Below are 16,981 nucleotides of genomic sequence, written 5' to 3' on the forward strand. Positions count from 1 at the left end.
ATGATGCTGCCACCACAATGTTTCACAGTGGGGATGGTGTGTTCAGGGTGATGAGCTGTGTTGCTTTTACGCCAAACCTAACGTTTTGCATTGTTGCCAAAAAGTTCGATTTTGGTTTCATCTGACCAGAGCACCTTCTTCCACATGTTTGGTGTGTCTCCCAGGTGGCTTGTGGCAAACTTTAAACGACACTTTTTATGGATATCTTTAAGAAATGGCTTTCTTCTTGCCACTCTTCCATAAAGGCCAGATTTGTGCAGCATACGACTGATTATTGTCCTATGGACAGAGTCTCCCACCTCAGCTGTAGATCTCTGCAGTTCATCCAGAGTGATCATGGGCCTCTTGGCTGCATCTCTGATCAGTCTTCTCCTTGTATGAGCTGAAAGTTTAGAGGGACGGCCAGGTCTTCGTAGATTTGCAGTGGTCTGATTGCAAAGTTCAAGGGGCCGAATACTTTCGCAAGGCACTGTATATAATGTCTCTGTTGTCATGAAGCATGCAGCTTGAGGTGCTGAGCAGAAACGCACACAACTGTTAAAAAAAAAAAAAAAACAGTAGGTCATTTTGTTAGGGAGATCTCACTGTTCAAGACGTATAAGCTACCAGGACTAACTAGGCTTCACCTAAAATAACTGTAGAAACATTTCACAATTGCAGACCTGCTAGTGCTGTAGGACCTTACCACTGTAGGTCCATGACTTGCATATTGGTTCTATTTTCTGTTTGTACAGTGCTGCAGCTTTTAAATATAAACTCATGGCTGTCTGTTTTATTATAGGGGGAAGTCCAGGCACTTTTTCTCAGGCATGAAGGCTACCTTGGTGCAATTGGGGCATTTCTGAAAGGAGCTGAGCAAGACAGTGAGTATATAGAAAAATGGAACATTTTGAAAAGTTTGGGGCTTTTATTTCCAACCAGAGAACCAGCAGGAGTAGGCCTTAGTAAGGCCCATCTGATTTTCCACCTTTGATGTAACCGCATGTCTTGGGGATGGATGTATAATTTAGGTGTATTCTCTCACTGTCAGAGCAGACACCGAAAGTAAAGAAAATCATTTGTGCAAAAGGAAGCGAGAAAATAATTCTGTATGTATACCACAGAATCGCGCAAATGGAAGGGAAGAGTGCACAGGCTCTGGTGCAATACCCTTTATTTTGTAAAAAAAAAAAAAAAAATAATAAATACAAATGCACTCGCAAGCGAAGATAAATCAAAGCTCATCAATCACATCTCCCTACCCCTGTACTCTGCACCAAAATCCTTTCATTGCCTTTGATAGGTGCTCCAGCTGATCATGTGAATATGGCAGCAGTCCTGGACCGAATGCAGAAATAAAGAAATGTGACAGGCACATTAATCACACATATAGAGGCTAGAGTCCATGGGGATGAAAAATCATAAATGGCATAGGGGGAGAAAGTCCACCAAATGAGGCAGCCGTCCAGAAACCAAAGCCAGGGGTTCCACAGGGCTACAAACAAAGAGAAACCGAGGCGCCTCTAAGTGTAGACTTTTTTTGTATACATTTAATGGATAAAAACATGCACTCATATCAGTAGGCGTGTAATCCATATAAAGGAAACCATTAAGGTAGTTCCGATGAGATAAGGTAATGAGGACTGTCATCTAATCCTGGGTAGCCCTCTCGCTGGAGCCGAGATCTCGCCGCGGCCGGCAAGTACGACGGAGCTGGAATCAGGAAACAGGCTCTGTGGTCACTGAAAGCTAGGCTTGGTTGGCGGTTGGATGAAGATGACGTCATCTATGTGCGACACGTTTCCGAGCGTGCCTGCTGCCGGGGGGGAGGGCAGCCGCGCTCCTTCTCGGCAATCTGCAGCAGGCACGCTCGGAAACGCGTCACACATACATGACGTCATCTTCATCTGACCGCCAACCAAGCCTCGCTTTCAGTGACCACCGAGCCCGATTCCAGCTCTGCCGTACTTGCCGGCCGCGGCGAGGAGATCTCGGCTCCAGCGAGAGGGCTACCCAGGATTAGATGAGTACTCATTACCTTATCTCATCGGAACTACCTTAATGGTTTCCTTTATATGATTACACGCCTACTGATATGAGTGCATATTTTTATCCAATAAATGTATACATAAAGTCTACACTTAGAGCCGCCTCGGTTTCTCTTTGTCTGGACCGAATGCAGCCTCTGTTATGTTTAGTCACATACACAAGCCTTCCCTTGCTGCCGGATAAGCCAGCACAGTGCTTGGGGTCATGTAATGCGAGCAGATGGGTGCTGTTGGGGTGTGTGAGCTGTTGCTACGACAACATGTTTTGGAAGGCGTGGCCCCCTTTATCAAGTCTCTGCTTGCATCACATAACAGGGATCTAATGGAAAAACAATACAGGCTGGTTGTACCAAAGTAAAAGGACTTCATTACAACCAGCCTGTCCTTAAATGGATAAAAATTCGGCCGGTTCCTGCTTAAGGGTAGCAAAAAAAAAAAAAAAGAGAAACCGTAATCATTCGAGTTTACATGCACTTTAATGTAATCGCCTTCTTGATGTTGCAGTGTTTGCTAGTGAGCTTGGCAAATTGCAAACCTTGTTTTCATTGCGTACATCTAGATCCTAATATGTACAGTTGGGGAGAAAATTATGCTGGAAGTTCCGGGCTTATGAGCACGTCGCCAGATGTCTACCCCATGCAGCGATCCCGGAGTGGGACGGTAAGTCTTGTTAATGACCACAGTACACAGACCTGGATCCATTCACAGGTTTATTCAGTCAATAACCCACTACCTTCTGCTTTGTGTGAGCTTTGGTAAGAGATCCTGTCCATCTTCTTGAAGATCACTTTTTCCTATAGATCATACAGATTGTCCTCCTGTGGGGTAAATATTGAAGTTTTTTTTTTTTTGTCTTGCTGATCTTTCATTTGTTATGAACATGGCGTGTGTTTTTATTCAGTTTGGATTTTTTTTTAACTCCAAAATGTGCTTATGATGCCTAAACAAAGGCACTGGGGGAGCTGAAGTCATATCAGGGGCCAAAGTTTCCTCATTTTTAGAATGTGTACACACTGCAAAAAACAAGTACATTGCAAAGTGTATACATTTATTTGCTTAAGTGAAAGCCATAAGTTTGTGTATGCTTGACCTTTTACGGAGGTTTCCTGTTGATGTTCTATTTCGGAGGACACCTGTCCTGAGGGATGCATGGAGGTTGCTATTGCTCACCTCATTCTGATAAATACCATAACCGATCCAAGCCTGCAGCATCAGTCTCCTGGGTTTACGCTCTGTATTCAGATGCTGGCAGGGACCGAGCACATTTCGCTCCAAGATAGAATATTGCATAAAAGTATCGCCACATATTGCTTTCAACTTTGGAAAGACAGGGTTCAGCTCAAATCCCAGCCCACTGGTCACACACCCATTTTGGCCTTAATCCATTAAGCCCATTTCAGAAGGGTGTGACCAATGAGCAGGAATTAGAGCTGAAGCCTGTCTTTCATTATTTTCCAACTGGAGTTTAATTGTGTGGTGGTACTTGTATGCAATACTTATTCTGATAATGCTATTTGCCTGGCTGCAATATTGACCCTTTAGCTTAAATACTTTGACCAACTAATGAAAAACTTTGACCTGACTTTCCCTACAAATTTTTGAGAGTATTCAAGCTCAACTGCACTTTTGATTTACAGTGTACAGTCTGTCTATTTATCTATTTTTAGCAGTCGCAGTCAGAGTAGAAAAGCCTGACCCCTGCCAGCAGCTGCAGAGTGGAACCCCTGCTTTTTGTGGAAATGCAGTGGTGTCTCTGCAAAAGTTTAACACACCCCCCTGCTGGGTCAGTTTCAGAGCTCTTCAATTAGAAGAAACATAATCTTTGTTAATTTTTCTCTCTATAGCTCACAAATTATTATTTAGAATGGAGAATGAGAATAATTGTATTGAGAAAAATGTAGGGAGTATTCTGAATGGATGCCACTCGGCATGGCACTGTGAAGACTGCAGCCATCACTGTACAAGCTTGGGCTACTGCAGTGATTTAAAGCTTCCAAGAAGGCCGATCAGGTATCGCATATGCTACAGTGCATCCGGAGAGTTTTCACAGCACTTCACTTCTTTCACATTTTGTTATGTTACAGCCTTATTCCAAAATTGTTTACTTTTTATTATTTTTCTCAAAATTCTACAAACAATACCACATAATGACAATGTGAAAGTTTTATGAAAAATAAAAAAATCCCATGTACAGAAGTTATTCACAGCCTTTGCTTAATACTTTGGTGAAGCACCTTTTGGCACCAATTACAGCCTCAAGTCTTTTTGAGTATGATGCTACACGCTTAGCACACATATCTTTGGGTAGTTTCTCCCATTTTTCTTTGCAGGACTGCTCAAGTTTCATCAGGTTGGATGGGGAGCGTCAGTGCACAGCCACTTTCAGATCTCTCCAGAGATGTACAATCTTGTTCAAGTCTGTGCTCTGGCTGGGCCACATTCAGAGTTGTCCTGTAGCCACTCCTTTTGTTATCTTGACTGTGTGCTTAGGGTCATTGTCCTGTTCGCCTCAGTCTTGAGGTCCAGAGAGCTCTGAAGCAGGTTTTCATCAAGAATGTCTCTGTACATTGCTACATTCATCTTTTCCCTCAATCCTGACTAGTCTCCCAGTTCCTGCCCCTGAAAAACATCCCCACAGCCTGATGCTGCCACTGATATGCTTCACTGTAGTGATGGTATTGGCCAGGTGATAAGCAGTGCTTGGTTTCCTTCAGACATGACGCTTACTATTCAGGTCAAAGAGATCAATCTTTGTTTCATCAGACCAGAGACTTTTGTTTCTTAACTCCAGGCAGGCTATCATGTGCCTTTTTACTGAGGAGTGGCTTCTGTCTGGCCACTCTACCATACAGGCCTGATTAGTGAAGCGCTGCAGAGATGGTTCTCTTCCCACAGAGAAACACTGAAGCTCTGGAGTGACAATCTGGTTCTTGGTCACTCCCCTGACTAAGGCCCTTCTCCCCCGATCGCTCAGTTTGGCCGGGGCCTCCTGCACTAAGAAGAGTCCTGGTAGTTCCAAACTTCTTCCAGTTACAGAAGATGGAGACCACTGTGCTCATTGGGACCTTCATTGCCGCAGAAATGTTTCTGTGCCTTGATACAATCCTGTCTCAGAGGTCTACAGACAATTCCTTGGACTTCATGGCTTGGTTTGTGCTCTTACATGTACTGTTAACTGTGAAACCTCATATAGACAGGTGTGTGCCTTTCCAAATCATTTTCAATCCACTGAATTTACCACGGGTGTACTTCAATTAGGTTGTAGAAACATTTTATGTCTGATCAATGGAAACAGGATGTACCTGAGCTCAATTTTGAGTGTCATGGCAAAGGCTGTAAATATTTATGTACATGTGATTTTTATTATTTTTTGTCGCGTTTGTCCTTATGGGGTATTGTTTGTAGAATTTTAAGGAAAATAATTAATTTAATCTAATCGATTTTGGAAGAAGGCTGTAACCTAACAAAATGTGGAAAAAGCGAAGTGCTGTGATTACTTTCCGGATGCTCTGTACATTGGACAAAGCTGGCCCAAATATAGATAAGCAGACTATATATCATCCCTGCTGTTCAGTTTAAAGTTTACTGGATCAACATACTAGCCAGGAAACTAGAACTTTCTGATGGAGGTCAGCTATTTTAAAAATTATTTTGAAAGAAACCTATACTGAAAAAAGTGGCTTGCTATTGCAGACTCCAGAATAATAGAAGCCAGAGACGACCAGGCTCCTGGCCTTTCCAGAATAAGGTTACTAGAAGTAGTGTTCGTCTTTCTCTCAATGCAAGTTTCTTATAATTAAGGATGTTTAAAGGTTATACAGTCACCTCTGTAACTAGAAAACAGAAAAAGTAAGATAATGAAGAAAGTTGAATAAAAAAAAAAAAAAAAAAAAAAAAAAAATCTCATCCGAGATACAAAAGTCCAATATAGTTACACACTTGATCTTTCTTTCTGTAACTGGTAATCTGTGTTGTTTTTCTTAATCATTTTACCACTTTGATTTCTGCACATTCTTATATTACTTTTTGTGTTTGTTTTTTTTTTTTTCCTTTCATCACTCTTAACATCAGTTTTCAGTAAGTAATTTTACATGTCGGTGCTTGTAGAATTGCATTATGTGTTGCTGTTTTAGTTGCAGTGAAAGTCAATTTGCTGGTCAGGTTGGCAGTCTGTTCTACAATGTACACTGAGCTACTAAAAATTGGTGGAGGTATTATAGTGACAAGTTCTGATCACAGTAGGGAACGGTGACAGCCAATACAGCCTGCCATTTATTAGGACATTTTATAGAATTGGTCAGCTTTGTTCTTGTTCTTTTTCTGGCACACTAGTATTTACTTTCTCTGTGTATTATCAAGTCACTTTAGCTGCATACTTGCCCTGCTATTTGTAGAAAGTTTGTGTTTCAGATGCAACTAGAAGCATGTTTTTGGTTCGGTTGAATATGTCAGTTATTGCTGAAAATATTTCTTATTCCAAGATAAATATTACAAGTTGAACTTTGCAACTTAAAACTGAACATTCTTGCCAAGTTGTACAGGTGTCTCTCCTGTACTGAAATTACTTCATTTACTCTGATCTCACTGGGCTACATTAAAGTGTGAGTAAGTCATACAGAGCCCATGTAATTTCCTATCTCGAAGACACCCTGCATTATCTTTATTATCTGCATTATCTTTTATTCCCAGCCATACTGTCCCTAGCCCACTTCTTTTATTTATTGGGCTTTAGCTCTTTAAGTCATGGAAGATCAGCAACACATATGAGGGTTATCACCATATTTCGGTTTTCAAAAAGCTATGTACAGCACCCTGTTGGTCCCTCCCGCCAGCTATGATCTGTCTGCATTGCATAGATAAGCACAAAGACCTAGTAATGATGTCACTGGTTCTAAAAAAAAAAAAAAAAAAAAAAAAAAGGAATGTAATAAACTGTTTTTTTTTTTTTTTTTTTTTTCATAATTCAATAACATTTTGAGGGGATTGGGAGGTAGGAATAATAAGAGGAAGATTTGAATGGAAGCACAGTAAAGTTCAGTTTTAAATATGGCAATGTCACAGCACCATCAAGTGTTCAAAGTGAATATTACATTTTGAACTCAGCAACTTTGACATAGATTATGCTAATTGCTAATAATCCATGATCAGGTCATATGATCTAGCTGTCCCAGTTCAAAGATGCAGTGTTGAGGGATCACTGCAAAGGGTGTAGCTCAAAGCATGTTATAGCTTGGGGAAAGGTTAAAGGAGAAGTTCACCTTTGTAAAGAAAATAAATAAATGCACTTTTTTGCAGTAAGGCCCCTTTCACACGGAGCGGATCGTATTGCAATCCGCTCCGGCACTTTTTTTTTTTTCACGGACACGGATGACATTTGTGTCATCTGGTCCGTATGTCCGCATATCATCCCATCCGTTTGTGGATAATATACGAACATAATGCATGTCTATGGGATTGCGGATGTCAGCGGATGACACTGCTGACATCCGATTTTTGCATCAGTTCCGTTTTCTAAACGGAAGAAAAAATAGGGTTCTGTTCCGTTTCAAAAAATGGAACAGAACTGAAAGGATGCAAATCGGATGTCAGCAATCCCATTGACGTGCATTATGTCCATATATCACCCGCAAATGGATGGGGTGATATACAGACATACAGGACGCCCGTGTGAAAGGGGCCTTAATCATTTTTTGACTGAGCCTGCAAAGCCTCAGCAGATCGCGGGTGCAATACAGGGTTCTTGCAAGACAGTCTGTGTAATCTGTTTGCTCATACCTCACACAAGCTGGCAGTTACTGACAGGAAGACTCCATGAACTACCTAGAGTGCTCAACAGTGTCCTGGTAGTTCATTGAGAACTACAAGCTAAAAGCTGCAAAGGTGGACGGTACAGGTAGTTTTCACCTTCACTGAACTCTGTGAAAGAATGTCGCTGGCAGGGCTCTGCACTGGCACGTGTTTTTTTTATTTTTTTAACTTGTGACCGTGAATGAGGGAGAAGATCCACTGCTCGCTGTCATACCAGGGATGAGGGGGCTGGTGCATCTGTAACATGTTACACCCTTATTATGGGTGTAACCTGTTACAAAAGGTGAACTTATCCTTAAATCTGCATTACACTCAGTAGGCATAACGAGGAGAGACTATGCTATCAGGCAGCTTATGGATGATACTTGCTTATACATTCTCTGGCTAAATAAGAATATGCTTGCCTTTATGTGGGTCACTATTCTTGATACCAACAATGGTGCATAATTTCCCTTAGTGACACCAGCAATGGGATCAAATTCCTATCAGTGACACCAACACTGGGGCACAATTCCTCCCAATGACACCCATTAATAGGGCATAATTCCTTCCACAGACACCAGTGATGAGGCATCCTGCTGACCACAGGATTTTTTTTTTCTTTTTATTCCCACTGACCAACAACCCTGTAGTATTTTTTACTCCTACTGGCACTGGAGCCTTCACTACTCCTACTGACCACAGTCTGGCCCCCCTAAAGTATAAAGTGCAGTGAACTGGCCCTTTTTAGAAAATCTGAGCACCCCTGACTTCTACCAATAAATGCATCCATGTGAAAGGTGAGAATGCATTTGTACCTTTATCAGCTCATTAGTCTGTATGCTATAACCCAGTGCTACAGTAGTTTGTTATGGGCAGCACAGTGTTCTTTGTTTCATACAATAAATCTATTGTCTTCTATGCTCTGCCCAGACTTTGGTGCTGTCTCAAATGTAGACTCTTGTGCTCTGCAGTTTGACATGTTGGAGATGGACCGGCTGGAGCGTCAACTAGTAAACCTCCCTCTGCTGTTTGACCCATCTTCCTATGTTCCTGATACAGTGGATCTTACAGAAGATGCGATGGCTCGGCAGTACTGGCTCACCTGCTTCGAAGATGCTTTAGAAGGAGTGAGTATATATCCTTGTGCCTGAAGTCCCAAAGAAAAGTATTGTATTGGTGAAACCTGTTAATATATCAGAAGCTAAGAACCATCTGCAATGAACTACAGTTCAGTTAAATATATTCAACATCGGAAACCTAATTTGTTTTTCAAAGAAGAGACCAACAAAGGAATGGTTCATTACATAGTTACATAGTTAGTCAGGTTGAAAAAAGACACCAGTCCATCTAGCTCAACCAATAAAAATCAAAAAAAGAAAACCCAACCATACAATCCCATATACACAATCCTATACCCACAGTTGATCCAGAGGAAGACGAAAAAACACCAGCAAAGCATGATCCAATTTGCTACTGCAGGGGGAAAAAATGTCCTTCCTGATCCACCGAGAGGCAATTGGATATTCTCTGGATCAACTTTACCTATAAATATTAGTACCCATTTATGATCAAAAACAGGGTAATGGCGCAACCAGATAACAAGTAGTGCTCATGCAGTCCTTACTGGGATGGGGGGGGGGGGGAGGGGGTTTATTAAAGTTCTGATGAAGAGTCTGTACACTGAGATGGCTTCTGGCAGTGGAGAGAGAAGCGGCTCTGTCATAAAATACAAGGAGAGAGAACCACAAGCGCCAATCTAAGTGTAGCATATTGTAGCATAAAAACACTTTAATACAAGGTAAAAGCAATGTTACTCACAAGAGTAGCGTAAAAACAGGCATCAAAACATGAATAAGGAGGTCCTGGGTATCAGGCATCTGCGGGGTCCCTCTGGTACTGGATGCAGCTTATGCAGAGGAGCGGAGGTCTCCTGTGTGCTGGCAGGAGGCTGTCCTGATCCGTGGGCTGCTCTAGCTCAGAACGTCCATACGTCCGAGGGCAGTGATGTCACTTCCTGGATGCCGAGCTGCAGGCAAACGGCGATGCATTGCGGAGCATGCGCTCCTTCTTCAGGCCTGAAGGGACCCCCCCAGATGCCTGATGCCCAGGACCTCCTTATTCATGTTTGATGCCTGTTTTTACGCTACTCTTGTGAGTAACATTGCTCTTACCTTGTATTAAAGTGTGTTTATACTACACTTAGATTGGCGCTTGTGGTTCTCTCCCATTTATATTATGTACACCAAGGATTGAATCCAGGCCCAGAACCACCTCTGGAGGGAGTTTATTCCACATTTTCACAGCTCTTACTGTGAAGAAACCTTTCCGTATTTGGAGAAAAAATCTCTCTCTTTTTTTCTCTTTTTTTCTCTTTTTTTTCTCTTTTTTTCTCTTTTTTTCTCTTTTTTTCTCTTTTTTTCTCTTTTTTTCTCTTTTTTTCTCCTCTTTTTTTTTTTCTCTTTTTTTCTCCTCTTTTTTTCTCCTTTTTTTTTCTTTTTTTTTTTTCTCTTTTTTTCTCCTCTTTTTTTCTCCTCTTTTTTTTTCTCTTTTTTTCTCCTCTTTTTTTTTCTCTTTTTTTCTCCTCTTTTTTTTTCTCTTTTTTTCTCCTCTTTTTTTTTCTCTTTTTTTCTCCTCTTTTTTTTTCTCTTTTTTTCTCCTCTTTTTTTTTCTCTTTTTTTCTCCTCTTTTTTTTTCTCTTTTTTTCTCCTCTTTTTTTTTCTCTTTTTTTCTCCTCTTTTTTTTTCTCTTTTTTTCTCCTCTTTTTTTTTCTCTTTTTTTCTCTTTTTTCTTTCTCCTTGCCATTGCATGCTATTAAGCTTATGATTTACCAGAACACCCAGATCCTTCTCCACTATGGATTCCCCCAGTTCTAATCCCACTAGTATGTATGATTCATGCATATTCTTAGCATAACTTTACATTTATCAACCTTAACCACTTTAGCCCCAGCCCTATTTCGGACACTTTTTGTTCACAAGTTAAAACCAGTATTTTTTCCTAGAAAACTACTTAGAACCCCCAAACATTATATATATTTTTTTAGCAAAGACTCTGGAGAATAAAATGTCGGTCATTGCAAAATTTTTTGTCACGCGGTATTTGCGCAGCGGTCTTTAAAACGCCATTTTTTTGGAAAAAATTTGAAAAATCACATTTCACTGCATTTAAAAAATACTAAACAGTAAAGTTAGCCCATTTTTTTTGTATATTGTGAAAGATGATGTCACGCCGAGTAAATAGATACCAAACATGTTACGGTTTAAAATTGCGCCCCCCCGTGGGATGGCGACAAACTACGGTCAATAGAGATCTCAATCTGCGACGCTTTAAATTTATTTAACGGTTACCAGTTTAGAGTTAGAGTGTAGCTCTTTTTTTTTAATTATTGCCCACGCTCTGGCGATCGCGGCGATACCTCACATGTGTGGTTTGAACAGCGATTTCATTTGCGGCTCGACTTGCGTATACGTTTTTTTTTGTGCGCGAGCTAACGGTGACGGGGACGGCTAAATTTTTTTTTTTTTTTTTTTTTTTCCTATTTATTTTTTCTTTTTTTTTAAACTTTATTACAGGTTTTTAAAAAAAAAAAAATCTGATCACTTTTATTGCTGTCACAAGCAATGTAAACATCCCTGGTGACAGCAATATGTCGTGACAGGTACTCTTTATGGAGGGATCGAGGGTCTAAAAGACCCTAGACCCCTCCACTACACTTCCCTGTATGCAAAACGCCGAAAACGGCATTTTTGCATACAGCCGTTTTTCAAATCTGCCGCCTTTTGCAGCACAGTAACCCGGACGTGACGTCATGGACGCCGCCTCCGGGTTACGTCATCGGAGACCCGATCGATGCCGTTTCCGGCATTCATCGGGACTCCATCCAGCCGGCGGACGTGCCGGCTGGGTGCTCGGGGCTCCCGGTGGGACGGTAGCCCCGAGCAAAGCCGCGGAAGGCGGCGGGAGGGGGGGGACGTCCCCTCCCGCCCCCCCGGGTAACGATCGAGCGGCTCCCGAGCCGCATCGATCGTTACCGACGGAAAGCCGACCGTCGGCTTCAAACAACGGTACCGGGATGATGCCTCTAGCTAGAGGCATCATCCCGGTATAACCCCGCAAAGTCTGATGACGTAGAGGTTACGTGACTGGTAGTAAAGTGGTTAAACCAGATTTGCCACATAGTTGCCCAATGAAGCAGTGCATTGAGGTCAGCTTGTAAGTTGGAGACATCCTGTAAGGATTATTATTCCACTGCAACTCTTGGTGTCATCTACAAAGACTGAAATGGTACTTTTAATCCCAGACCCTATATCATTTATAAAGATATTAAAAAGTAAGGGTCCCAACACTGAACCTTGGGGTACACCACTGATAACCTTAGACCATTATGAGTAAGAATCCTTACCCACTACTCTCTGAATTCTATCTTTTAGGCAGTTTTCTATCCAATTACAAACTGATCTTTCCAAGCCTCTATACTTTACCTTGCATAGTGTGTGTGTACACTAAGTATTGGGACAACTGTCCTTACACACACACACACACACACACACACACACACACACACACACACACACACACACACACACACACACACACACACACTTTAATGGCATCCCAGTCTTAGTCCGTAGGGTTCAATGTTGAGTTGGCCCACCCTTTGCAGCTATAACCGCTTCAACTCAACTCTTCTGGGATGGTTGTTCACAAGGATTAGGAGTGTGTCTATGGGAATGTTCGACCATTCTTCCAGAAGCGCATTTGGGAGGTCAGGCACTGATGTTTGAGAGAAGGCCTGGCTCGAAGTCTCCGATTTAATTCATCCCAAAGGTGTTCTGTCGGGTTGAGGTCAGGACTCAACAGGACTGTGCAGGTCAGTCAAGTTCTCCACCCCAAACTCGCTCATCCATGTCTTTATGAACCTTGCTTTGTGCACTTGTGTGCAGTCATGTTGGAACAGGAAGGGGCCATCCCCAAACTGTTACAACAAAGTTGGGAGCATGAAATTGTCCAAAATGTCTTGCTATGCTGACGCCTTAAGAAATCCCTTCACTTGAACTAAGGGGCCAAGCCCAACCCCAGAAAAAACAACCCCACACCATAATCCCCAGAATAACTGAAGCTGTTATAGCTGCAAAGGGTGGGCCAACTCCCTATTGAACCCTAGGGACTAGGACTTTGATGCCATTAAAAGTTCATGCGTGTGTAAAGGCAGGCGTTCCAATGCTTTTGGTAATCTAGTGTATGTGTGAGATAGATAGATATAGATGTATATAATGTGTGTATGGCAATCCTGACTTGTCAGTTTCCTTTTCAATAGATGTAGTTTGGTGCCATCGAGTGGGTATTTTATTTATGACATCTGCTGCAGGTTTTTAAAATTTTTAAACTTCTGTAGTTACCATTCCTACTTTACTTTGAAAACTATAGTAGCAGATTGTATGAAACCTAGTGAATAGATAATTGTAAAGTACAAGAGACCTATAGTGACCAGCTATAATTCTGTATCTTGCATTAACCACTTGCCTACAGTGCACTTTCACCCCCTTCCTGCCCAGACCGATTTTCAGCTTTCAGCGCTCTCACACTTTGACTGAGAATTACTCAGTCATGCAACACTGTACCCATACAAAAATTGTGTCCTTTTTTTCACACAAATAGAGCTTTCTTTTGATGGTATTTGATCAATACTGGGTTTTTTATTTTTTGTGCTATAAATAAAAAAAGACTAAAAATATCGTGAAAAAACGCATTTTTCTTTTTTTCTGTCATAAAATTTTGCAAATTAGTCATTTTTCTTCACAAATTTTGGCCAAAATTTATACTGCTATTTATCTTTGGTAAAAATAACCTAAGTAAGTGTATATTATTTGGTCTTTGTGAAAGTTATAGAGTCCACAAGCTATGGTGCGAATCATTGAAAATTGATCACACTTGATCACACCTGATGTACTGAAGGCCTATCTCATTTCTTGAGACACTAAAAAGTCAGGAAAGTACAAATACCCCCCAAATGACCCCTTTTTGGAAAGAAGACATTCCAAGGTATTTAATAAGGGGCATGGTGAGTTTTTTGAAGTTGTCATTTTTTCCCACAACTCTTTGCAAAATGAAGATTTTTTTTTTATTTTTTATTTTTTTTTTACAAATTGCCATATTAACAGGTTATTTCTCTCACACAGCACATGTATACTTGCAACTACACCCCAAAACACATTCTACTATTCCTCCTGAGTATGGCGATACCACATGTGTGAGACTTTTTCACAGCCTGGCCACATACAGAGGCCTAACATTCAAGTAGCCCCGTCCGGCATTCTAGGAGCACAAATTACACATATAATTTCCTGACAACCTATCGCACTTTTGAAGGCCCTGGAGCACCAGGACAATGGAAACCCCCATAAAATGACCCCATTTTGGAAAGCAAACAGCCCAACGTATAATTTTTGAGGCATAATGAGTCTTTTGAATATGTCATTTTTTTTCCACAAGTTTTTGGAAAATGTGGAAAGAAAATGAAAACACATTTTTTTTTACACAAAGCTGTCCATTTATGCAATATTTCTAACACATAGCATGTACATAGCAAAACTTGCACCCCAAAATACATTCTGCTATTCCTCCTGAGTATGGCGATACCACATGTGTAACACTTTTTCACAGCCTGGCCACATACATAGGCCTCACATCCAAGTAGCGCTTTACACAAAGTTGTCCATTTATCCACTTTAAGACTGGGCCTATTTTTGACACTTGGTGTTTACAAGCTAAAATCATTTTTTTTGCTAGAAAATTACTTTGAACCCCCAAACATTATATATTTTTTTTTAGCAGAGACCCTAGAGAATAAAATGGAGATCGTTGCAATATTTTTTATCACACCATATTTGCGCAGCAGTCTTCCAGATGCGATTTTTTTGAAAAAAATTCACTTTTTTGAACTAAAAAATAAGAAAACAGTAAATTTAGCACAATTTTTTTCCATAATGTGAAAGATAATGTTACGCCGAGTAATTAGATACCCAACATGTCATGCTTCAAAATTGCGCATGCTCACAGAATGGCGCCAAACATTGGTAATTAAAAATCCCCATAGGCAACATTTTAAAAATTTCTGCAGGTTACTAGCTTAGAGTTACAGAGGAGGTCTAGGGCTCAAATTATTGCTCTCGCTCTAACGATCGCGGCGATACCTCACATGTATGGTTTGAACACCGTTTACATATGTGGGCGGGACTTGCGTATGCGTTTGCTTCTGTGCGCGAGCTAACGGGGACAGGGCGCTTTAATTTTTTTTTTTTTTTTTTTTCCTATTTATTTTATTTATTATTTTTTTATTTTTACACAGTTTAAAAAAAAAAAAATGTTTTGATCATTTTTATTCCTATTACAAGGAATGTAAACATCCCTTGTAATAGAAATAGGCATGACAGGTCCTCTTTATTGTGAGATCTGGGGTCAAAAAGACCTCACACCTCACAACTACACTAAAAAAGAAAAGAAAAAAAAAAATTGTTGAAAGAGGAAAAAAAAAAAAGAAAAAAAAAAAGCGGCCCTTTAAACTGGTTGCTAGGCAACGTCTTTTGACGTAGCTCCGGTCCTCCAAGACCATAGAGTTGAGTGAGGGCCATCTTGCCCTCACTCGACTTCCTGTCTCTGAGGGTCCGGGACCGGATAGTTTTCCCCGCTGCCGGCGGGTCCGGTAAGCTGGGAAAACGTCTGGGACGCGGCAGGAGGGGGGGGGGGGGGCACCTCTTCCCCTGCACCGTAAGGGTAATTCCGCGGCGAATCTGCCACTGGGACCACCCTTATCTGAAAGCCGACCGCCCGCCGTTTCAAAAAATACCGGGGTTATGGGGGCTATCTGCTGCCATAACCCCAGTATTTAGCTTTTAATGGCCGACGCATATAGTCGTTAGGCGGTCAGTAAGTGATTGCATGCATATGGCAAACAGGTGACGATGACTGATGGGGTGACAGGTGACAATGACTGATGGGGTGACAGGTGACAATGACTGATGGGGTGACAGGTGACAATGACTTATGGGGTGACAGGTGATGATGACTGATGGGGTGACAGGTGACGATGACTGATGGGGTGACAGGTGATGATGACTGATGAGGTGACAGGTGACGATGATTGATGAGGTGACAAGTGACGATCACTGATGGGGTGTCAAGTGACGATGATTGATAGGGTGACAGATGACGATGACTGATGGGGTGACAGGTGACAATGACTGATGGGGTGACAGGTGACGGTGATTGATGGGGTGACAGGTGACAGGCGATGGTCACTGATGGGTGACAGGTGACGGCGATGGTGCATGGCGGTACTGATGGCAGTCTCTGGTGACCGGTGAACTTTAGGCTACGTTCACATGTGAGCGTAGCGATCACGGGCAGAATCACTGCGATTCTGCCCGTGATCCAGAAATCATTGCAAATTGCGGGACGCCTGTGCGTTGCCCGTGATTTGCAATAGCACCCCAAACGCTGTGCGATGTTGCTGCGATTTCCGCCTGCCGAATCGCGGTAACATCGCGCAAACAACGCATGACGCCCCAAAGAAGCTCTTGTACCTTTTTTGGGCGTCATGCGATGTTTGCGCGATGTTACCGCGATTCGGCAGGCGGAAATGGCGGCAACATTGCACAGTGTTTGGGGTGCTATTGCAAATCACGGGCAACGCACAGGCGTCCCGCAATTTGCAATGATTTCTGGATTGCGGGCAGAATCGCGGTGATTCTGCCCGCGATCGCTGCGCTCACATGTGAACGTTTTGGGTATCAATTTCTGGGCACTGATGAGGTGACTGTTGGGTGACAGGTGACATTGGGGGGGGCTGAGGACTGTGTGGGGACCTTTATTAGTGTGATTTTACTTTTGCAGGTACACAGAGCAGTAACTCACTGTTTCTAGTTCTTCTCCCCTCACACTGGAAAGGAGGGAGGGAGAAGAGCTAGTAACAGTGTGTTACTGCTCTTTGTTTACATTTTCTGATCGGCTGTGAATGGATTCACAGCCGATCACATAGTAAACAGTCACTATCAGTGACTATTTACTACTGCCGGTGACAGCTGTGTTCCTACGGAACACAGTGCCACCGACATGACCGCGCTGCGCGCTCCCGATCGCGCATGCGCGGTCATCTCCCGGCCGCC

The 16,981-nt window shown here is 42.1% G+C and overlaps 1 protein-coding gene across 1 annotated transcript in view; it reads left to right on the forward strand.

The window, feature by feature from the left end:
- The window catches only part of PANK4 (pantothenate kinase 4 (inactive)), a 126,021-nt gene that overhangs the window by 61,083 nt on the left and 47,957 nt on the right, over positions 1–16,981 (forward strand). The window contains exons 8-10 of the mRNA XM_082273915.1: positions 782–863; positions 2,587–2,687; positions 8,789–8,944. Coding sequence (XP_082130041.1) covers positions 782–863; positions 2,587–2,687; positions 8,789–8,944 — 339 coding nt within the window. The remainder of the gene's footprint in view (positions 1–781; positions 864–2,586; positions 2,688–8,788; positions 8,945–16,981) is intronic.

The sequence above is a fragment of the Pelophylax lessonae genome (assembly GCF_965119305.1).
Source record: "Pelophylax lessonae genome assembly, chromosome: 12".
NCBI classification, from domain to species: Eukaryota; Metazoa; Chordata; class Amphibia; order Anura; family Ranidae; genus Pelophylax; species Pelophylax lessonae.